The sequence below is a fragment of the Caretta caretta genome, chromosome 5, assembly GCF_965140235.1.
Source record: "Caretta caretta isolate rCarCar2 chromosome 5, rCarCar1.hap1, whole genome shotgun sequence".
Classification (NCBI taxonomy): Eukaryota; Metazoa; Chordata; order Testudines; family Cheloniidae; genus Caretta; species Caretta caretta.
Genome location: NC_134210.1, coordinates 20507825 through 20532391, shown reverse-complemented (window position 1 = coordinate 20532391; position 24567 = coordinate 20507825). Strand labels below are relative to the sequence as shown.

The 24567-nt window shown below is 39.3% G+C and overlaps 1 protein-coding gene across 4 annotated transcripts; it reads left to right on the top strand.

Moving 5' to 3' along the window:
- Window positions 1-678: 678 nt before the first annotated feature.
- Window positions 679-23682, top strand: TXNL1 (thioredoxin like 1). Of its 4 annotated transcripts, XM_048851748.2 has the most exons (9): window positions 680-901; window positions 4082-4178; window positions 6099-6272; window positions 10378-10500; window positions 12201-12270; window positions 12832-13004; window positions 16522-16626; window positions 21550-21590; window positions 23426-23682. In XM_048851748.2, the coding sequence occupies exons 1-9, from the start codon at window positions 804-806 to the stop codon at window positions 23430-23432; spliced, it is 888 nt and encodes a 295-aa protein (XP_048707705.2). In that variant the 5' UTR covers window positions 680-803; the 3' UTR covers window positions 23433-23682. The 4 variants fall into 4 exon arrangements, with proteins under 4 accessions (XP_048707708.2, XP_048707705.2, XP_048707707.2 ...); XM_048851750.2 differs by lacking the exons at window positions 21550-21590; window positions 23426-23682 and adding an exon at window positions 20647-20866; XM_048851749.2 differs by lacking the exon at window positions 21550-21590 and having other exon boundaries at window positions 682-901.
- The last annotated feature ends 885 nt before the right edge of the window (window positions 23683-24567 follow it).

Sequence of the window (24567 nt, the reverse complement as noted above, 5' to 3'; positions counted from 1 at the left end):
CACCCCCCCCCCGGTGAAGGGCTGGGTTTTTTTTCACAGGGAGAGACAGTGTGGTGGAACGAAGAGGCCACAGACCCGTGAAGCGGTAAACCTGAGTTCTGATGCTGCTGGTAAATTTTCCATCTGACTATTGTCAAGCCACATAACCATGGTTTAGGTTCCTCATTTGAAAAATGGGGGTGAAAATGCCTGACCCCGAGAAATACGTGAATAGCACGTGCGACATCAGCGCTAAGTATTATTATGAGGAGCCACCGGATCTCCTAACCCGCACCACCCCGGACTGGGCAGGCTCCGTCGAGGCGAGAGCTCGGGCGCTGCCTCGGCGCCAGTAGCTCAGTTACTCCCGTGCACATCTGACTCACACTACAGGTCTGGGCTCACACCACCGATAAGGTGTTATAAGATTATAAAACTCAAGCCAGGCCATTGCCTTTCCCCTCCCTCCTCAACCCGTCTGGCTTCACGTACGCTGGGAATCAACACTCCCACGGGGCTGCTCCCCGCCCCAAACCAAGATGGCTGCGGGTGGTAGGGACGCCGCGAGAGGGCTGCCCCAGTCCCTCATTCAAAATGGCTGCTTAATTCCACCCACGGCCTTATCCGCCCTACAGCAAGATGGCTGCCGGGGGAGGGAGCGGCGTCACGCTCCGCCGGCCCCGCCCCCGGAAGCAAGCCGCGTGAGAGGGGCCTGGCTGCGGCTGCGGTGCATGCTGGGCGCACCTTTCCCGCGGTGACTTTGCAGATAAGCGAAGGCGTCTGCGGCTCGCTGCCTCCGCTGGTGGCGGGGACCCCCGGCCAGGATGGTCGGGGTGAAGGTAATCGCGAACGACACCGAGTTCCAGCCGGAGCTCAGCGCCGCCGGCTCCCGGCTCGCCGTGGTCAAGTTCACCATGCGGGGGTGAGTGAGAGGAGACCCGAGGTCCCCGGGGCCTGGCCGCCCCTCCATCGGCACCTTGGGGAGAGAGAGGCGCCACTCCTGGGCCCTGGGACGCCACTCCCCCCGCCGGGCCCGGGTCTCTCCCTGCTTCAGGCGCCCCTCGCGCAAGGCCCCGGGCTCCCCGTCTCGTACGCCCTGCTCTGCCTCGCCCCCGCCCTGCTGCACCCCTGCCCTGTGGGGGCAGGCGGATCCTGGCGTGTGGGCGGCGGGGCGCTAACTTCGCTTCCCCTTCGGTCTCCTAGGCGTGACGGGTCTGGCTGGGTCTCTCGCTCGGGGCTGTGTAAGGGGCTTCTCCCCCCTACCTGTCACTCCTCGCTCTCCGGCCTAGGAGAGCGTGTGGCCTTGGGGAGACTCTGGTCTGAATCCCAGTCCTCCTGCACCGAACTTTGTGTCTCGTGTGCGGGTGGCGGGTGTCAGATTTCCTTACTAGGAGCGAGGTCCCCTTACTGGGGAGAGGTTTAAGGGCAGAGTTTATGATCCCTCCTGATTGCGAAGGAAACGTTTTGCTGTGTGAGTTTAGTGGGACACACGCTGATCGTTTGCTAATAATGTCCATCACACAGACTGTCCCAGTGGCAGAGAGGTCCATGTGACTCCCCTGTGATTGTTTAAAACCCCGAATGTGTAGAAGATAGTCACTCTTGCATGGAAAGGGTGACTCTCCCTCTGCTTTTTGCTAATTTAACTTCAGTAGACTGGTAGGTGGATCAGGCATGTCTAATTTTAGTGGTAATTTAGGTTTAGCAAATGCTTACCCTACCTTTGAATTTTAACTGTGAAAATTCTGGCCTTGAAAATCTTACAGTAATTAAAATTAAAAATATCAGGCATTGTCTAACTTAAATAATTTTAGGTTTCAGAGGAACAGCCGTGTTAGTCTGTATTCGCAAAAAGAAAAGGAGTACTTGTGGCACCTTAGAGACTAACCAATTTATTTGAGCATGAGCTTTCGTGAGCTACAGCTCACTTCATTTTGTAATTAGTTGTCAGAATGCTGCATCATCTTGGCTGTTGACAAAAATACTCTACTACTGTGGAAAGGATTAGGGAACCAGTTATTAATCTTTGTATTATTAATACCTGCAGTTCTGATTGCAGTGTGTCAATACAAAATTCATTAAAGTTTTTGAATTTTAAACAGCGTGCTTAATTAATGAAACTGCAGTCTTCTAAATCGAAGAATATATTTAGCATTTGAACCAGAAAGCAAGCCCATCTTTTATGTAGTGTTTTACATAATAGTAGGTTTCATGTTAATTATATATGGCCTTGGAGGGGGTGGGGGCTGTGTTTCTGCATTGTTGTATTGAATCCAATCTCATTGTAATCAATCTGGTGGTGTAATTTCTCGAGCCCATTTTGCAGTTTGGAGCTACATATTTGTGGGTACTCTGGTTTTGGTACTGAAGTCATGTAATCCTAATTATTAACATTGTAGATCCTAGGAGCCTCGGTCATGGACCTGGACACCATTGTGCTAGGCACTGTACAAACACAGAACAAAGATAGTCCCTGTCTCAAAGAGATGAACATCTAAGCAGAATTTAAATCTTCCTCAATTTTTATTATAACATTCTAATCTCTAATGCTTTATAGAAACTTGGCTGTATCTTATTGCAGCCTTGCGGAATCCTACTATTCCACTTGCTCAGGGCAAGTAAATGGTTCTTATGAGCAAATAAAGTACTATAACTGTTAGCACTCTTATAGCAAATAATGCATTTTCTTACCTGTATAGAAGAAATCTGTTCAACTTGATTGACATGACCCAGTTTTAAGGAAATTGTGTCTGAGACCCCCCCCTTGTCCTAAAATAGGCATGTTTAATATTTTGATCTACTACAGTGTTTGTAGCTGAATGTCTTACAATTGGCAAGAATAGCAGAAGCATTGTAGACTCTCATTAACTTCAAAGTTCTTCTGCTATAGTAAAGCATGGATCAAGAGCCAGTTAGAGGCAACCATAAAAAAATATAACTCCACTATTAAAGCACATTATGGAGCAGCTGAAAAGAAATTGTAAGGTGAGTGATTGGCGAGGATAGATGAAAGGCCCTACAAGAGGAGACAACATACATAAGTTGTCTGCCAGAAAAGTTACTTTAGTAAAAATTGAGGGGAGAAGAGGAAACCACCTCAGTCTCTTTATACTTTGATACTTCCTAGATATTGTAGTGATTGGGATTTTAAGTAAGCTAGTCTCATTCTTCACTACAGTTATAGTACTTCCTCACTATAATAACATTTTTGGGGTAGCAACTATTAAGAGGTTACAATCAAAAAGAGCTGAGTTAATGCGCTCTAGTTAGGAGAGCAGTAGCTTAGGCCCGCATTCTGAAAGGTATTTAGGCTCCCAACTTCCATTGATTTCAGTAGAATTTAGGAACCTAAATACTTTGAAGATCTGACCCTAAGTGACCTCATGAAATTTCTGAAGATGTGCCTTCCTGCAGACACTGCTGCTGGAGATCAGTGACTTCTCATGCCGAATGCAGGAGAAAAGAGAAGACTAACTACATAGCATTCATGGTTGAGTGAATACTGTAGTAGAAGCTAATGTCACTTATGGTAAACCTTTTGCAGAAAACAAAGAACACCAACTACTATGGAAAAGAGAATTAATTATATAACTACAGTTAATAAAGTGAAAATTCAGTATATTTATTAAAATACTAAGTAGGGTTAGTCTGAGCTATTGATTTTTGTGTTTCCACTGTGAGTGTAGTTCAGTTCTCTTTCAGAGCTGCAAAGAACTCTGCCCCAAACTGGACAGACAGCTTCCTTTTTACCTGGTATGATCTCCCTTGATAGTGATATGTGGTAACACTAACCAGACTAAACCTAAAGTATAGAGTTTAGAGCTAACAGATGAATCTTGTCACTGTAAAATCAGAACTGTCTAAGCAGGAAGCGGGACACATTACTTACATTTCTCACATTATTTTGTCTGTGTCATTTACAAATATCTAACCAGGTTTGCCAACCAACTATGAAAGGTATTTTGAAACTTACATCTGTAAGGACCAAATGCATACACAGCTCCCATTGACTTCAACAGAGACTGGATAGTGTATCTAGGGGCAAAATACAGCCCCAATTGCAAAAGTTGGACAAGCTTATATCAATTTTTTTCGTTAATAGATGTGGCCCTTGTGTGAGGATAGCCCCAGCTTTCAGTGCTTTGAGTAATAAATATCCCCAGGCAACTTTTTTGGAAGTGGATGTACATCAGTGCCAGGTGAGTAGTATACAAAAATACATTTTGATCATTGGGAAGTAAGACCTTATAACAAGGGTGGGCAAACTACGGCCCGCTGGCCGGATCCAGCCCGCCAGCCATTTTAATCTGGCCCTTGAGCTCCTGCTGTGGAGCGGGGTCTGCGGCCTGCTGTGCTCCAGCTGAGGAGCAGGGTCATGGGCTGCTCCACATTGCTCCTGGAAGCAGCGGCATGGCCCCCCTCTGGCTCCTACGTGTAGGTGCAGCCAGGGTGTGCCACTCTGCCCGCGCCCCAGGCGCCACCCTTGCAGCTCCAATTGGCCAGGAACCGCAGCCAATGGGAACTGCAGAGGTGGTGCCTGCGGATGGGGCAGTTTGCAGAGCCGTCTGGCCGTGCCTCCACATAGGAGCTGAGAACGGACTGCCACTGCTGCCAGGAGCCACTTGAGGTAAGCGCAGCCCGGAGCCTCACCCCGTGTCCCAGCCCTGATCCCTCTCCCGCCCTCTGAACCCCTCAGTCCCAGCCCAGAGCACCCTCCTACACCCCAAACTCCTCATCCCCAGCCCCACCCCAGAGCCTGCACCCCCCAGCCGGAGCCCTCATCCCAGCCCAGAACTGCCACCATCTGCACTCTGAGCTCCTCCTTTCTGGCCTCACCCCCTCCTGCACCCCAACCCCAATTTTGTGAGCATTCATGGCCTGCCATGCAATTTCTATTCCCAGCTGTTGCCCTTGGGCCAAAAAGTTTGCCCACCCCTGCCTTATAAGCTGCTCTTCATAAAAGAGTGGATCTGGAAATCATGAATAAACATGTCAGTTGGTCCAAACTATGTATCTTAGGACACTATGGCAATTAACTAATCAACTTACTGAACGGCTGACAGTTAGATTAGAAAATTCGTGGAGTATTGGGGTGGTACCAATAAGACAGGAGAAATTACTGCATTTGTTTAATACAAAAATAAAATGATCCTAGTTGTTACTACCATGAAATTCCTAACTGGTTTACCTGGCTGGGGGGAGTGTCCAGTGTGCTAAATATCTACAAAATCATGGGCAATAGTAGCATGAATTATGAAGAATAAATCTTACCAAACAAGTCTGCGTATATTTCCAAATGAAAAAACCAAATAAGTAGGTATTGAGACTGCTGCAGATATAACATCAGTTTTTAGTTAAGCATTTATTAGTGACTTCTGACATGTTATAAAAACTTATTTCCAGTGGGGTTGGGAGTAGAGCAATACTGTCACTGGCTGAACAAAATGGTTAAATGATTAACATCAACATTGAGAGGCTAGGAAGTGTCTTGAAATGACCAGGAGTCTTACTTTTATTAGTGGAAAAAGGGGAATAGACAACATTAACAGAACTTGCAGATGATACTAAATTGTAATAGATTATGAGACCCAGGCAGGATAGATAACTAATACAAAGGCATCTGAAGAGATTAGAAACACAAGCAGATAACAAAATGAAAATCCTTTTGTACTGCTGCGGGCAGCAGTGTTGCAATGGAATCTCCTAATCAATATTTAGTGTATATATATTGTATGTTTAAAAATATAAAATATCTGGTTAAGGGCAATCATGGAAGAGGGAACAAGTGAGATTGCTATACATTGTTCTTCATTTTATTAGCAACCATGTCTATTGGTCTGCAATCATGGCTTTAACCTTGATATGTGTTGGCAGAGGAGGGTGAAGAGCTTAAAGAGCTACCAGTTTACCTTATCCCAGAGTGAATGGTCTTTAGTTCTAGGGCTATTCCACAGCAACAGTTAGTTACAATCTAAGCTGTTTTTCTAGATGTGCGAAGATGCAAATGATCATGATTGCTAATGCTCCTGCATGTTAACAAAGCTACTTTTTTCAAGTTTAGAAATGTTTGTATCTAACATTTTATTACACAACACTGATGATCAATTTGTGAATTCTAGGGAACAGCTGCAACAAATAATATATCAGCAACACCAACATTTCTGTTTTTCCGAAACAAAGTGCGAATCGACCAGTATCAAGGAGCTGATGCTGTAGGATTAGAAGAAAAAATTAAACAGCATCTAGAGAATGATCCTGGAAGTAATGAGGACACAGATATTCCAAAAGGATATGTATGCATCCCTTACTTTAAAGATTTTTTTAAAGTAAATTATTGCAAGTTATGTCAATGTTGCCCTGTTTTCTAAATGTACTCTGATCTAACTAAAGTGGATACGTTTAGGCAGAAACTTAAGTGTCTTAAGTTTTTTTTGAAATATCACCTGCCTTTTCAATTTTCCTAGCAAACTTTTAAAGATTGACTTGTGCATAGTAATATATTACAGTAATATCTGAAAATGGTGTAACTAAAAATCTCCTCCTCCAAAATATTCCTCTACGTCTGGAACATTGGATTTCGTGTTTCATGTTGAAAATTTTGCTGTGGATATTTACTATATCTTTGCTTCTACCAGACTTCTCAGTCTATTTCCCTGTACATTTTTAGAAAGTGGAGATCTCTCTCCTGGAAAGTGACAGTTATTTCTATAACTGCTAAAGCCTTAAAGATTTTGTGAACTGTTCCTTAGTGAATCCTCTTTGCTACCTTTTCAGTATCTTCCTTTTCTCGTAACTTTTTTTCTTAATCTGCTCATGCTGTAATGTTGCAGCTACCCCAGAAGCTTGTTGGAAGCTGCTTATTGGAAGGAGTGGTGTGTGGCTTATCATAGTTTGGTCATTAATATCTTCTAAGAATATTTGGAAAACTGTACAATACTGCCAAACTCTGTTTACTCACCTCACCGCAAAACAGAGATATAAAGTAGCTCTTGTTTTGGGGTTGTACAAAAAAGGTATAAAAAGGGGTTCTCTGTGGGTCACAGTATCACAGCGGAATAGGAATAGTCAAAACTAGGCAAGTACAATTCTGTTAACCTGAACTTGTTTCACTTCTCTCTCATCTGTTGCTATGGAGTGATTAGTGTATAACCTTTCATGTATTTTCTAAAAGCTACAAATTATATCTTTAAAACTAAAGAATACTTTTTAGTCTGTTGCAGAATATTGTGGCATAGCATAGTCACAGGATACATAAAACTTTTTGCTTGAGGCATAAATGTTCACTGAAATTAAGATCATTCCTGGGGGAGGGAAAATGTTTGGAGAAATATTTAATATAGACACCTTGAAAATTAAATTATTTAAACTGCATTCACACAGAAAACATAATAACTGAAAATGGAAGGGTAAGTACGATAAAGAGCAAACGTTTTTCCTTGGTTCGTTAGAACTTCTGACGCCTTACAGGAAACATGGTGAAGCTTGATTTAGAAACTGTTCTGCTTGAATGTTGTTTGTATTTCTCCTCACTTATCTCTCCATTAGTAAGTGTGCTCAATTAAAATATCTCAAAGTTCCTTTATTCATAATGGTGGTTTTCCAACACTTCGTCACACATGAACTAATGAGAGGTCTGGAGGAGACAGCATTTTAACTTCATGTACTAAGATCTGGAGGGAAGTCCATAATTTAAAACTGATGTCATATGAAAATAGACATTTTTTTACCCTTTTTCTTGCATGTTCATGCACAGAATTAAAAAAAACTGGTAAAGTTTAAAAACATTAGTTTATGCTGATTTCTTCTAATGTTTCTGCTTGATCAGTGAAAACCAGAAGTTGTCTGGTTCCATTGTTAGCACTTTGCTGAAATGCTTGAATTGCAAAAGCTGCCTGGGAATGTCTAATTCAACAGAAACTGAACTGGAATTTGAAAGTTTGTGGAAACATTGCTGCTTTTTTATAAAGCTGTAGTGTCATAATATCTGCATTGGGCCTAAATAACCTGACTGTTGTCCTTTTTTGACAATAAAATCAATTTCTTTTGTCCAAACATTTGGAAAACGCTGTTCTAAATATTTTTTATGGTAATTCCATTAATTTTCAGACAAATCAAACCTTTTAACAGGATACTTGGAGTTTTGAACCACTGTTGCCAAACTATGATGCTAAAGAAGTAATATGGTTTGAAATACTTAAGGAAGAAAACATTTCCTGAAAGCACTGTTCTACTTGTTTTCATGTTACCCGAAGGCAACTGTGCACTGCAAATCTTAAGCATGTCTGACAGCTGTACCAACAAACACATGTAAATGAGAAACTTAATGTGACAAAACACTCTGATAGAGCTGTCATGTGAGGTGGCGTTCTCTGAGCAATATTTGATATAATGTTTCTACTTAAAAAGGGATGGTTTATTGTTCTGGCAGCAATATAAAAACACTTTTGATTTGAATACCTGGTATTATATTTCAGAAACACTAAAACCACTAATAGGTTCAATAACATGATAGCTTCACTACAGTAGCTTTGTATTTAGTATTAGGAAATCTAATACATTAAACTTAACTGTGAATAGTAGTTGTGAAACCTAAAATTATGTTAAATGTAAAAACGCATCTCTTTGGATGTTAAGTACTTTAAATTCATAGCTAAATAGAGACATCTACCATACAAATACAAATAACATACTCTTCCTGTTGAATCGTTCTTATGTAAATAAACAGTAGGAATACAGGCCACTTGAATTTGCAACAGTTCAATTACGCACTATGGTACTAGCATTAGTGTTGCATCTAGTTGTGAATGTAAATACTTACACTAATAGTTAATGTAACATCCAGCATGGCAACGTTGTAATACAAAGAGGCAAAAGGCTGTTTTTAGCTTCACAGCCCAAAACACATTAGAAGTAATTTAAGTAACACAAGCGCAAAGTAGGTATACATCTGATTTTTTGAAACTTAGGTAACTTCATAAACAGATTTTTTTAATACTCAATTGTGTAACAGACAAATTCACACCCTTATAAGTAAGACTGCAATTTAACCTGTTGACCTGCTAATAAACTTCTAGAACACTGATAATTTTTTTTTTAAGTTCAGCCTCTACTTAAAGGTTATAATTATCTGGAAAGCTTTTTAAACAAAATCTCTTGAGCTTTTTGAGTAAGGAAAGCATGAAATCCACCTTCTCTCCGGGGGGTGGGGTGGGGTGGGGTGGAGTTCTGGCCACCTCATTTTTCATAACAAGTTAAACTGAATATTAAAGCTATAAACTGAGCATATACATTGTCCTCGGTAATGTGGTTTTTTTTTTGCCTCTTCGTGGGGTTGAACGTTTTAAAGAAGTTTGAAAATTCGAGAGGATGCAAGCCTAGTAAAGAATTCTGTTGAGCTATTAGCTGTGTACTTAACTGCATTACACAGCGATGTCACAGATTTTTAGTAGTCCATAACATCAGGTATTATCCTTGGGGTAGAACTTAAGCCTTCTTGAAGGCACAATAGACTTCTATAATCTTGAAAAAGAAGAAAAAACAAAACAACAAACGCTTTTTCCTCTGAACAGATATCCTGAGTGTATCTTGATCTAGATTTTGTACCCTATTGGTATATAGTTGGTGGTATTTTCATGTTTTTCTTTCAAGATGTGAATACCCTTAGTTGGATACTTCATAAGAAAAAGTTCAACCATGAAGAAATCTGCTCTTCAGTGAATCAAGCAATTGCTGCTATTCGCTGTTCTGAAAGCTCTAGTAGGCACAAGGAAAAGGGCTGGGGAATTCTTAATGCCCGATGAAAGGATCTTAATTAAATACTAAAACCTGTTAGAAATGAGTGCAATCTAGTCATCGACACCTTTTATAAAACTAACAGCATCTTTTTCAGTGCTATGTGTGAGAGGTAACAAGATTAGCTCTGCAGGTGGAGTCTAGTAACATTTACAGTGATAGCATTCTAAGCTGTTCCATTAACTGTACACGATTAATCTTTGAGTAGACTTATTTTTGGACTTTGTTAAAACTTCAGTCTTTGTGCCTGTTTTGCAAATGCATTATTATTTTTTAGGATATAGTTTCCATGCTTAAACCAAAATACAGCCTCCGATAATTCACTTTATTATACGTCTCTTGCTGTGGACTTCTGTGCATTTGCATTCCAGGGAATATGTGATTATAAAATTTGGAAAGGAGGAGGTAAGGGGGGAGTTTAACTAAAATGTAAGATGAATGCTTCAATGTGTTCTGTTCATAATTAAGTTGTCTGACCAGTTTTATTATTTTATCTTCTCCTATATCCAATGAGTTTCACTCATCCACATATTTACTAATCCTTTTCAATTAGTAGATGGCAGATTTTCAAGCACCCAACAAGCAACACTGTTGGCTCTTTTTCAGATGGATTTAATGCCGTTTATTAATAAAGCTGGCTGTGAATGTCTTAATGAAAGTGATGAACATGGATTTGATAACTGTTTACGTAAAGACGCTACCTACCTGGAATCTGACTGTGATGAGCAGGTATAATTTCAGTTTGTTTTAGAGGTTCAATATAATTTTAAAGGGCAGGTTTTTTCATTGTATTGGTCTAATACCGTTATCTAATTCTCCTATGTTTACAGTAGTCTTGGGATTAAAAAGCAGGAGAAATAACTTTTGTGTGGAGACTAATAGCTCTTCCCATCTTTCTATTTCTGGCTAACCAAACGCCAAACAACACAGTACTTACCAGCAGCAAGCCTACAATAAACTACACACTTGATCGGGGTGGGCAAACTTTTTGGCCTGACGACCGCATCTGGGTATAGAAATTGTATGGTGGGCCATGAATGTTCATGAAATTGGGGGTTGGGGAAGGGTTTGAGCGCTCCAGCTGCGGGAGTGGGCTCTGGGGTGGGGCTGGGAATGAGGGGTTTGGGGTGCAGGAGGGTGTTCTGGGCTGGGACCGAGGGGTTCGGAGGGCAGGAGGGGGATCAGGGCTGGGGTAGGGAGCTGGGACATGGGGATTGAGGGCTCTGGCTTGGGGTGCAGGCTCTGTGGTGGGGATGAGGGGTTTGCGGTATAGGAGGGTGCTCTGGGCTGGGACCAAGGGGTTCAGAGGGTGGCAAGGGGATCAGGGCTGGGAGGGTTAGGGTGCGGGCTTGGGATTGGGATGTGGGGTCAGGGTTGTGGGCTCTGGGTGGTGCTTACCTCAGGCAGTTCCAAGAAGCAGTGGCATGTCCCCCCTACGCTTCCTACACAGAGGCACAGCCAGGCAGCTCTGCGCACTGCCCCATCCACAGGCGCTGCCCTTGCAGTTCCCATTGGCCGCAGTTCCCGGCCAATGGGAGCTGCAGGGATGGCATGTAGAGCCCACTGGCTGTCCCTACGTATAGGAGCTGGATGTGGGACATGTCACCACTTCTGGGAGCCACTCAGGAAGCCCCAACCTCGCTCTCTGGCAGGAGCTCGGGGGCCAGATTAAAAATTCTGGCCAGCCGGACATGGGCTGTAGTTTGCCCATCCCTGCGCTTGATGAATGCAGTAAACCTGTTACTAGATATTAATTGCAAGCTCAAGGGTTTATTTTAAACGGTGGAGAATTGACTTGGGGAAGAAAACTTTAAAATCAGTGAAAACCGTAATCTCACATAGCTTCTAAATGTTTTTCCTTTAGATAAAGCACAGCTCTTGATGCTATGTAAAATGTTTGTTAAACAGAATTCTAAATTTGTGGAGGCTTTCAGGGACATGGGTGAGATGAAGGCCAAGATTTTTTGAAAATGCGTATCTAAAGTTAGGCTCTTAAACTCATATTCAAATGTTTGGAAACTGTTGTATACTCCAGTCTTGAAAATAGGGCATCATTAAGACATCTCAGATGAAGCAGCCAAAAATTGAGGCACCCAAAATTACTAGTCTCCTTTGAAAATCTTGCACGAGATGTTTGGGTTAGGACTCTTAACTTTAGGTACCCATTTTCAAAAGTTTTGGCCAAACTCTCTGAGATACTTGGTTCATGGTTCTAGTAGAATGGCTTTCATTAAAATGACCCTTCTTAGAAACAGTGTAAGAGGATTTTCTCTATTTTCTAATAATACTTACATATAAAGACTGAGAATATTATCACATCCTAGCAATCACAGCTACTCTTCCTGAACTAAACAGAATTTTGGCTTATTTTTCTAGTTTAAATATTTTTTCTGTGTTCAAAAATACTTTGATAAACTTTTTCTCTACAGCTCCTTATTACTGTAGCTTTTAATCAACCTGTCAAGCTTTATTCCATGAAACTTCAAGGGCCAGATAATGGTGAGTAAAATGCATCTGTTTCTTCATTCCATCAAAGTGTTCCTAATAAGTTCTGCTTACACCATTTTTAAAGGCTTAAGTGTTTTTCCAAGTTTAACTAGACTCTTATTTCAGTATCTGGAATCTAATAGCCGCAGTTCCTGTTTTCTGAGCAGTGTCATTATAACTATTAGCAAGTCCCATGTATTAATGGCAAGAGGACAGTGTGGATCCTATTGATCTCTGGAAGTCCTGTAGCAGCTTTGTTGAAATTAGGAAAAAAAAGAAAATCAGTACAATAGACTTGTTTGTTCTTTAAAACAAATTTAATGTAACCTCATGCTATCCCTGTGCTTTATTTTTGATATGGCACAGATGTTTATATTGACAATACACTAGAGTAAGACAGAAGTACAAATTTATGAATCTGTGCAAGACAGAAGTACAGAAACCACATTTTTACGTAGCAAAACTAAAATTTTAATCTGTTTATAGAACAGACTGTCCTAAAGATGTTTTTTGAAATTTTATACTTTAAAACATGGTTCAGTTACTTAAAATTGCTGATCTATTTTAACACAGGTCAAGGTCCCAAGTATATAAAAATCTTCATCAACCTTCCCCGATCTATGGACTTTGAAGAGGCAGAAAGAAGTGAACCAACCCAAGCCTTGGAACTAACGCCGGATGATATAAAAGAAGATGGTATTGTCCAGCTTCGCTATGTAAAGTTTCAGAATGTTAACAGCGTAACTGTAAGTAAAGCTTTCTCTTCCAAGCTTCATGCAAATGTAGCTATATGAAGTTTGGAAGTCTACTTTAAAATACTCTGGGACAAAATAATTGTGGAGGTGACAAAGGTTCCAAAGCTTAGCCAGGTTTTCTTATAACAGTCTATCATTTCAGATTTACTACACACTTACGTCAAACATACGTTCATAGAATTTAAGGCCAGAAAGGGACTGTTAGACATCCAGTCGGACTTTCAGAATTATAGAAATCTAGGGCTGGATGAGACCTTAGAATCATAGAATATTAGGGTTGGAAGAGACCTCAGGAGGTCATCTAGTCCAACCCCCTGCTCAAAGCAGGACCAATCCCCAATTTTTGCCCCAGATCCCTAAATGGCCCCTTCAAGGATTGAACTCGCAACCTTGGGTTTAGCAGGCTAATGCTCAAACCACTGAGCTATCCTTCCCCTCCTCATCAAGTCTAATCCCGTGTGCTGAAGTAGGGCCAAGTTAACCTAGACTGTCTCTGATGGGTGTTTGTCCAGCCTGTTCTTAAAAATGTCTGATGGGGATTACACAACCTCTTTTGGAAGCCCATTCTAGTGCTTATAGTTAGGTTGGATATTAGGAAAAACTTTCTAGGTCTCCCATGTTGCAGATTAAGACTAAACATGCCCAGTTTTTTAACTTATAGGTCAGGTTTTTGAAACCTTTTATTTTAGTTGCTCTCCTCTGGACTCTTTCCAATTTGTACACATGTACTAAAGTGTGGCATCCAGAATTGAACACAGTATTATAATGCGGGCCTCACCAGTGCTGTGTAGAGTGGGACAGTTATGTCTCTTGTCTTACATACAACACTGCTGCTATTATTCACCTTTTTTTCAGCTGCATCACGTTGACCCATTCAGTTTGTGGTCCACTAAATCTTTAATACTTTGTGTATGCCACAGGGCATTACATTTCTCTGGGTTACCCCTGTACTGAACTCAGTAACTTGTCTGAATAAAGCATAACTTCCAGAAGGGCATCTGGGCGCTTCCTGTAGTATTTTGTTCCTGATAGTTTAGAAATAAAGCCTCCTTTTTTTAAAATGTGAATTTGTCTAGCTTCAACTTCGAGCCATCAGTTCTTGTTTTGCTGTTGGCTGCTAAATTAAACAGCCCTATAGTACTCAGCATTTGGTTCCTGAGAATATTCTTATATATTTTAATCAGCTAATCTCTGAATCTTTTTGATAAACTGAACAGCTTGAGATCTTTATTTCACTTTAGTGCATTTTCTGTAGCCCTCAAATAATTTTTGTGGCTCTTCTCTGTACTCCCCACATCCTCTTCAAAATGTGGACATCAAACTAGATGCAGTTTTCCTGTATCAATGTTGTATACAGAGGTAAAATCACCTTCCTATTCACTGCTTCCCTGCTTATACATCAAAGGATCGCATTAGCCCTTTTTGCCACATGATCACACTGGGAGCTCATGTTGAGTTACTTGTCCACTAAATCCTTTTCCGTCACTGTTTTCCAGGGTACGGTCCCCCATTTTGTAGGTACAGCCTGAATTCCTTGTTCCTACATGTATAACCTTGCATCTGTCTGTTAAAACTCACTGTTTGAATGGGCCTGGTTTACCAAATCCAGATTGCTCTCTGACGATCTTTGTCTGCACTGTGGTCAATTCCAAGATTTTTCGCGTATCTGCTGCTTGTTAACTCCCAGTAGTCTCCTGTAGGCTTATGGGTTCTTAAGTGTGAGAATCTTGTATGCATTTGTAAATTTATCTTATTAAACAGTATATGAACAACATCCTGTTAACTGTGAAATCTACATTTAATTGTTAACTGAACAATATAATAGAACTAATTTAAAAAAAACTTCCGGTGTGTTTCGTAATGGGGGTATGATGCAGGTAAGTAGCTCCTAGAGACACAGGGACAGAGGTCTTGGCTCCAAAAATGTTGCCTGATCCAGTGTTGCTCTCTGAAGTGCTGGTTTCAACGGTTATGTGAAGACTTGTACATCAGAGAAAAATTGACCAAAATTTGATTGACGTAGCAGATGCATCATCAGGAAATGATGCAAAGACTAAGTATGCGAACAGTTCGATTGACTTCTGTAGAACTACTCACTTTCATAATGGTAAGCATGTGCCCAAGAGTTTCAAGGATGGGTGCTAAGATATATTACAATGTCATTGCCACAGTGAACATCTTCTCCATAAGTAGATTTCCCCCCCCGTAATAGTATTTTATTGTAGAAGGACCTAAAGGCCCCGGCCAGGATTGGGACCCCCTTGTGCTAGGCACTGTACTAGCAGAGAGTCTGTGCTCCAAGATGCTTGCAAAAAAACAGACAATAAATAAGCAATTTGTCAAAAGTTACAGTATAACTTCTTCCCACTTCCCCTGGGAAAACAATCCCCTCCTGTGCCTCTGCCAGGCACATTCCTTCACAGCCCTTATTCACCGCAAATTCCCTTTCTTCACGCTATCCAGCCCTTATAGGAAAACATTTCAACTCACTGTCATTGGAAGAATTTTTTTTTAAGGGCAACTAACGCTGCTCCCTGTGGCATGAGGCATAGGGCCCATAGTAGCCCCCTAATTTTTGCTGCTCTCCCTCCTCGGGAGGGAGAGGGATCTTGTTGCTACTTTGCTGTAAGATAAGAGATATCTTAAAGCAAAATGAACAATTATAGATAAGGGTGCAGGAGACCCATAAGATCTGTTCCTTGTACTCCCAAACTGTCGTCTGGTCCCAGTTCCTGTCCATTTCCCTTTCCTGAGATGATTGATTTGTTTTTCATTTTATAATATGTATTGGCTTTTGTGGATATAAAGCCAGATTAAACCAAATTAGAAAACATTTTGGTTTTATAGATTTATTACCAATTCATCCTTTTTTTAAGGAGAGAAAGTGATAGAGAACATGAAATCCATATAGGACAGCATTTACAGAGCCATGTAAGTTATCCCTACTGAGCTCCTGTTGAATTCTAGCAAATCTTCATACTGAAAGAACGTAATTACACAATTTGCTATGAAGAGGTAATGCTGATTTCAATAAATATAGAAAATGGTTAAACTGACATTTGATATAATCTGAAAGTAGGTAAACTAACTGTTCACCTGCAGTTACTTTGATTTAGAAGTTTCTTGCTTTGTGAATGTGGTCTTCTGATTTAACCACAGACCTCAAAGTTGGGGAAACCTAGATTCCACCTTGCTGCATGCTTGATTAGTAGTCGTTTTTACAGAGGTGAGCAAAGGAGGTTTAATGAGGAGAGTGGCCTATATTTAAAGAACTCTGTAGTTATTTATACTTCTATAGTACTTCCCACAAAGTAATATTTTTGGGGTATACTCCACTTCTGAAGCTGTTAGATTGTCTGCCCCCACTTTTTCTAAAATTTTGAGAAACTAACCAGTGTAATACCTCACATTTAAGGGAAGGATTGTAGTGTTGGCCAAACTGCTGTAACTACACCATGTATATTAAACAAAGTTAGAATTAATAAATGAACTATCTTACTTTTTTTAGTTATTTGTCCAGTCCAATCATGGTGATGAAGAGACAACAAGAATTACATATTTTACATTTATTGGAACTCCAGTCCAAGCAACAAACATGAATGACTTCAAGCGAGTAAGTTGGAATCCAGAACACACACATGAATATTTAATTATATTTTTAAAACAAGTGTCTGTTAGTGGATTGGTAGTTTCATTCTCAGCTAAGTGGATTCTTTCTGTAATTGTTCATTTTGCTTTAAGATACCTCTTATTCCTCTCGGTGCAACACAAGTGCCTTTGAAACTTTTGAAATTTTGGCTTCCATGCAACATTGTCTGTGATGTGTAACATGCCTGAGAATCTTTCAAGGTGTAAGGCATTTTGGAAATGTAAAATAACAGCTAGGGGTTCAAAGTTGATAAACAATGACCCCTTAAAGATTATATGTAATAGTTGCAGTGTTCATGTTGTCTCTGAATATTTCTGTGCCCCGCAGGTGGGCAGTTTGTAGAAAAGCCATTGCAGAGACTGGAAAATAGAAAGCCTAAGTAAACCAAAATCTGTGCCTGAAGATTTTGTTCAGGAGGCAATTTTAAAGAGACTAGAGAGGTTTGGAAATGCTTGGTTATAAGGCTGCTTCTTCAGTAACGCATGGTGTCTGTCTTTATACAATTTCATAACATAACTCTAATCTAACTTTAATTTGTTCCAATATCATTTAAGGACTCTTTATTGCTAATAAAGATTTGTCTGGATATTCCTTTGGAGCTGCTTTTGGACCACCCTGGGTGGGACTGAAAGTGGGTGCTTTAAGGGCTTAAAGGAAATGGAGTACTTAATGGGTAGCCAACTCTCAGGCTATGCCTACACTACAGTTTATGGTGGCAGAATTTATGTTGCTCAAGAGTGTGAATTAACCACCACCACCCCATACCCCTCTGAGCAACATGAGTTATACTGACATAAGTGATGGCGTGGACAGCACTATGTTGGCAGCAGAGCTTTTGTCACCGACATAGCTTCTGCCGTTTGCGGGGGTGGTTTTACTATTCCACATCTAACTCCATCTAAAACTGGCCAATTAAAATGTGTTCGAGCCAATCAATTCCGTATATAACTAGTCCCATACTGCTGCAGATAACTAGTACTACCACACTCTTTTTAAGTAGATAACTTCACCGCAGTGGTAAACAAAACTTGATTCTTTACACCAATAGTATTTGCCAAAAAATCAGTTATCTGGAAGCCTTGATAACCTTTAGTGTTGTAAGGATTTACAGATAAATTTATATCCATTAGATTAAATGTGATACTGCAAAAGGCAGAGTTTTAACACTTGGTTCAATACACTCAAACTTGAAAAGACAATGACTAAAAAGGCTGTGTTAAATGTGCTGAAAAGGGATTTGAATTACTGATACAGAATTGTTTAATAGTATTTTCAGTTGGCTCAAAACCAGAAGAAATGTGTAGATAAGTCTCTTACCACCCAATTACAGTGAGTAGCCAAAAGACATCTGTTATGCTCTGCTTTTTTAAAAGGACTTGTTACTATTTTGTTTTGTATTAGTTTTACAGCATTCTAGAGTAATCATTGCTATTAAGTCTGTGAAATAGTTTCTTTCATAATCTTCACTGCTTCATAATCTGAAAAATTCATTTTTCAAATTGACATCTTGGTCTCCATTCCAGGAAGATCTTTTTTTAACTGTCTCAGGAAAATTATTGTTGACAGTGAAAGACTTCCTCTATTTTAAAAATGCTGGAACACTATTTTATTCACTAATGAACTGGATTTCAGGCTTGTTATACAAGTAGTGCTCAATGAGGTGCATGCTTGCTACATTTAGGAAACATTTTAAAACGCTTGAATGTAGCACAGAGCCCAGACAGTGGAAAACCTTACTAATTTTTAAGCTGCACAGTTCATGATACAGCGCGCAGCTGTCCCAAACTGCTGCCTCTGTCTGGACTCTCCTCTATGGCCATCTGTCATCTTCCTATTAATGTTTTTTTAATGCACTCGTTGACTCTCGCATTCAATTCAGACTTACTGTGTCTTCATAAAGCTGTGCAAGCACCTAGAACTGGTGCAGTTCTCCAGGCATATCTTGCTTTCTTTGTTCTGGTTTGGGTGAGTGAACCCAGATGTCAGTCCTTGCCTCTGTGGAGAGCAGGTCCTAAAGCTGCTCCTTGGTGGACTTCTTGGAAACACCTGTATAGTTCTGGTAAATAACACACCAGTGCATCTGAGTGCATGATGCCTGCTCCACATACGTGCTGCAGTCAAAGGAATACACACTTCTAAATAGCAAGGAATGTATTTGTTCATCTGTAGCCTCCATTTTAAAGAAATATGAAAACTAAATAAAATATTAATTTAACATTAAAGTTGTACAATTAACTTCTGCATTTCCTGACTGATTTTAAGGGGATAAATTCAGGACTGGTTAACCAGATATGAATTTGGTCCAAGACTCCTAGGACAAAATTTAGCCACCAAATTAAATACGTATACACATCTGTAATATTTCCTATTTTAATTCCAGAATACGTAATTTAATATTACTGTTAAGTATTTTACTATAACGTGTGGAATGTGTAGTTATGGTTCCCATAGGAACTTTAATTTTTGCATTTCCAGACTTTTCCCAATTTAGCTGTACAACCTTAATGTTGGACATTATATTCAAGTGTATAAAAAGGGTTTTGAATAAAAAGTTAACTGGAAAACTCTTCAAAACCCATTTTCTCCATCTACAGATAACTATGTATAACTCCTGAGAACTCACTATTTTAACTTTGCTCACTAATCTCAACTTTGGCTCAAACTATGCTCCATTGTGGTCTTGTAATTTATAATACAAATAAAGATAGAACTGCAACAGTTCCTTATAATCAGTGCTCCCAGTAGATGCTTTCCTTTTTTCCCAGTCTTCTGCTGTCTTAACACTTTTTGTATAATTTGTCTGATTTAGACAAGAGTTCATCAGGGAGGGACCATCTTGTTTGTGTTTAAAGTGAGCATCAAAAGCCCTATATAGGTAACCAAGCTTAAACTGAGCAGCTGCTCAAGGCGGAAAAGGTAAACGGAAAAGGGCCACAACATCCAGTACTTAGAATGTCAAATGTGGAGTTTGTGGTTAGTTCAATCTTGTACTGAAAACTAATAAAAACAAGCAGTTGCTGGTTGGTCTTTCAATGATAACTTAACCTGTTATCTGAGACAGTGAACTGTGACACATGGATCCAGCTATTAATGTTAGGTCAATGAATAAAATGATGCAAAATACAAGTGGCTTTTAAACTTAGATTGATACGATGTAGCTCCTCCCTCTCCTCTTAACTTGAGTTTAGCTGATAAGTGGGAACTGTTAAATGCTCTAAAACTTTTTTAATACAAAACTTGAGTGGAGTGTGGTAAACTGAGGTACATGAGGGCAGGGGAGAAAAGAGACTCTGTTGCCCTGTTTAACTGACCTCATGAGCAGCAGGAGAGTGTAAATAAAGTACTTGTATTTTCCTGGAAAGTCAATGCACAATAAGAATACTACTTGAAATGCTTGGTTTATGGCCAGTTTTGTAAATGTAGTAAAATGAGACACTGTGATATTTGTGAGAACTAAACACCATAGGTGTGTTGACATCTAGTTTTTGCCTGTAGGCCAATGCAAGCTATGTATTCATTAAAGTTACCATATCTGTAGTGCAGATTGAATTATTGTAGCAGATTACTTTTAAGATGTTTCCTTCCAGAGACTTTGCTAGGCTAGGTTACCCTGCTAGCCAGACCAACCAAGTGAGATGGGTCAAAGAAGTGGGTTTATTTTATTTCCCATTTGTTAGCATCAGAGATCTAGGTGTCTTGCTGTTGAATGTTGTAGTGAACTTGCAGGCTTAATTTTTTGGGGAGAGGAAGGAGGATTTTTCACTCATGTCCAGTATGCTTTTAACATAATTTCACTTTATATTTATTATAAATATCAGCATTTTAGAATCCTTATAAACTACTGCTCCGTTTTAGAGTGGGGGTTTAGGTGCATGTAAAAAGTAGGTTCCCAAGCCCCAGATGATCATAGCTTTTCATTTCTTCTTAAAACTGCACTCCAGGCTGCTTTTCCTTTTTTTCTAACATTTTGTTTTTGTTTTTCAGCTTAACTTCCCAACCCCAAAGAACTAAAAATGCAGAAGAAAATGTTTTAAAATGAATATTAAGAGTGACCTTGTCTCGCACCACACCCTTCCCTTCTCCCTCCGTTCATCTAGCATCTATCTCTCTCGCTTTCCACAATCTCGCCACTGGTGCAAGAGCCTTCTCCTCTTCAGCTCCTGTACTCTGGAACAGCTTTCCTGTACACCTCTGCTTCATCGACTCATCTTTTTTTTAATCCCATTTTAAAATCTTTTCTTTCTCAGCTTTGCTTTTTAATTTTTATGCTTGTTAACATTAAAACTAAATAGTAGATTTGTTATACAACGCTTTTTAGACCTGTTTTCTGTGATTTTTATAGTCTATCTTTTATTTAATCCTGTAAAGCAATTTGAGATGCAGTTTGAGAGTTGAGCAAGTATGTTAATTTGGCTTTTATACAATTTATTTTATGGGGAATAACATTAGAACAGTTTGATTTTACGGTGTAATCGATCATGAAGACAATCTCAGGATTTTTCATCTCCAGTTATTGTTTCAAAACTTTCAGTTTAGTTGGCTAATTTTTTAGTAGAAAGATGTTTAGCAAATCATACCAATTTCATTTCCCTGCCATTGTTGGGCCAGTCAGATCCAGAAATTATTCACTTGATTTTTTACAAAATGTCTAATGTTAAATATTTGTATTATGTCACAATTGCAGTACCTACTCATAGTTAAGGTATGGTATCTTACAAACAACTGCCATATAAAGTGTCCAGTAAGTGATGGGAGGGAGATGAATTTCTTGTTAAAAGTAAAAAAATTGCTGTTCTTAAAACCATCCTCCATTTGGGATAGGGATGGGAAATGAGCCTTTTTGGCCTGTGATGACAAAATATCCATTCTGGTGCTTAATTTTTGCAGATAATACACATGGGCAAGTTGACAATTCCCACCTCTGAATGGTATCGATCTATTTCTTGATTGATGTTACACATCTGCTAACATCCTTAATAATCTTTAATATATTCATGTTTTCCTGTTTAATCCAAATCTGGTGTGCTTGGGGTTTAAGATTCACAATCAAAGAATATATATTTCGTTTACTTATTTGTTGGGTTTAATCTTATTTTTTTAACTTGATTAATCAAACTTTAACACAAGTGAATGGATTTTTTTTTTTAATGGACACTTCAACATTGCCATGCAATTAAAATTCTCTTGGCTCTACACATTAGGCTCTGCAGTTCAATGAGCATCCTCCTGTCCACGAGCTCTTTGGAGGAGGCGATGACCAATAGATCCCAAAGCTCTTTACAAAGGAATTCAATCAGCATGGTTTTTTTTTTAGTCAGAGCAATTGCAGCTGAGTGGTGAAAGCTGTTGCAGCCCTTTCAGGGAGGCAATACTGGGACAAATAACCCAGATCTCCCATGTGTCACAGCAGAACATAATCGCGGTTCCAACCAGGTACACCAACCATCATCTTTTCAGTCTGTACTAAAATACAGAGCTGTATGAACTTTTGTGAGAACATGCTGTGTCCTTGGGAAGCCATGTACTGCAAAGGTAACATACTACCCCATTAACAAATTTTGCCACATTAGTCAATTTATTAAAATGCAGAGATTTTTACTTTTCAAAGATTTCAGCATTGCCAGTATCATAGTGCTGTAAACTTGCCCTATTACATACATAGGATTTAAATAGAACTTCGGCTTCAAAGCATAATGCTGGTAACACCAGGCAGGTAGGTAAGTACTACTCTCAAGTTTAGAAGGGTAAACAAAGAACCAGAGGATGACTTGCATATGGCCACATGGTAAATCAGGGACAGAATCAAAATTAGTACAGCTTCTATCCTCCAGACCTGTGTTATGATTATTAAATTGTTAACACAGATTTTTTTCCACTTAATTTGTTTAGTTTGTAACCAGTTACTCTTCTGGGTTGGCAAAAACTCAAAAGTGTGGTTTTGGTCTGAAAAGTGACTAAAAACCATTTTACACCTAGATCTGTTGCCTGTTTTGTGTGCGCTTATCTTAGCCAAGTGGGCTGGATTCTCTTCCTTTCTGTGCAGAAACAGAATTGTTTAAGCTCCAGTCAAAACTAATGAGGTTGCATTAGTTTTAGAAGGCAAATCTGCCCTCTAAACCTTTATTACTGATGATACCTAGAAAGGGAAGAACTAAACTTGAATCTGATTCCAGACTGAGTTTGCAGAGCTGGCAGTTAGAAATTTTTTTCACTAGCATTGAGCACACTTGACATCAAAGTCATTGAAAATAAATGTGGAATGCTGCTATGCCACTTTTAGTTACTTTTCAGTGTTGAATCACATTATAAAGCAAAAATTTCTCTCAGACCTGTCTTTAATATAGACCGAGTTCATCTCCTACAACAACTACTTGAAATTTGGGCCCAGAAGGATGGGTTACCACTACATTTTTGTTGTGTGTTCAGGTCTGATTCTTAACACCTAACTTGGTTTTGTGAATAATAAAAATATGAGGGCTGTTCCTTTTTCCTAACTTGCCTCGAACAAACGAGATCTTTGCTATCTGGATTAAAAATACTTGAAGATGGGGATTTCCTTACATATATTGCAGGTCCTGTTTAATTCCTGCAGGAATTTACAGCTCCCTCTGTATACAGCACTAGAATGCATGCTGAAAATCCATTACTACAACTGCAAACAGCCACTTTATTTAGTTCAAAGCTTATAAAAAATTGGTTGGGAAGCTGTTTGTTTTCCAACTTAACTTTCATTAGTGATTATTTTCTATTTTTCTTTTATCAGGTGGTAGGCAAAAAAGGAGAGAGCCACTAAGATGCAAGAAACACTGGATCGCCTTATTGCAATCAAATGGGATCTTCACTTTATCTACAGCTCCTGGATAATTGCTTGACTGTAGCCAGAGACTGTCAGTCTGTTTCATTTAATGCCATTACCAATAAATCATTGCTTTTGTTGAGATGGAGTTTCACTAGAGTATTTCTGTTGTAATCTTGGTACATGTATTTGTAAATAAAATTCATTACTTTTGCCAAGTTTAATTTTGTCATTGTAATAACTAAAGCTTTTTTTTTTACAGTTTCATTTAAATTTTAAAACTGGACTGGCTTATCTTTAAAAACAGAAGACTTAATGTAGCCTGCATTTGTTTAATTAGTTTAAAATGTCAAATTTAAGTAAATCATCTTTGGTTTTCTGAAAGTACATTTAAAAATAAAATCCAGAGTACTTTGTTATAAGCCTTTACTAATTTATGAGCAACATTGACACAGTATGGATATTTCTCAAAGGGAATAATTTTTTTAGTCTCCCTTTTCCCTTCCAAAAATATAGGGTGAGAAAGCATATTTCAAGATACTGTTGCATCAACTTAACTTGCTTGTTTGTCACAATTGCACATCAGTTGAAACAAACAGTAGGATATGACAGTTCACTACAAATTAGGCATCATGAGAATTCTTGCTAGTCTTTCAAAATATCATCTCCAGTTGGAAAATTGTGAACTTGTTAGCCAGACACACACACTCCCAGGATATGCAGTGCAGGAGATGGCCAGGCACTACTGATGCCTGTAGGTTTATAAGATCCCTCTGTTACTGCTGAATTTAATTGGGCATTATATTCTTTCTCTGAATCTTGATATAGAAATGCTCATTGCAGATACCATTCTTGCATCATAAATCTGAATTCCTTAAAGGATGGGTGTCTGCGCTCAACCGCTTAAAACCTTTTTTGCTAAAATTCCTTGGAAAAGTGCCCTAAGTAATTTTAATAAATAAATTCCTGTAAAGTTTTACTAAGTGGTTTTTAATTGGTATAATTAGTTCCTTTGTAAAGTTAAATTTGTTGCATTTCTAATTACAATAAATCCCAATAAGAATTAAATCCTGTCCTAATTGGCATTCTTTTAACACAGTAGGGATTCT

Excerpts from the sequence above, each read along its gene's own strand:
- TXNL1 (XM_048851748.2), top strand. The coding sequence starts at position 804 with ATGGTCGGGGTGAAGGTAATCGCGAACGACACCGAGTTCCAGCCGGAG. Across the intron at positions 902-4,081 it reads GTCAAGTTCACCATGCGGGG|ATGTGGCCCTTGTGTGAGGA; the intron begins GTGAGTGAGAGG and ends TTTCGTTAATAG. Across the intron at positions 4,179-6,098 it reads TGGATGTACATCAGTGCCAG|GGAACAGCTGCAACAAATAA; the intron begins GTGAGTAGTATA and ends TGTGAATTCTAG.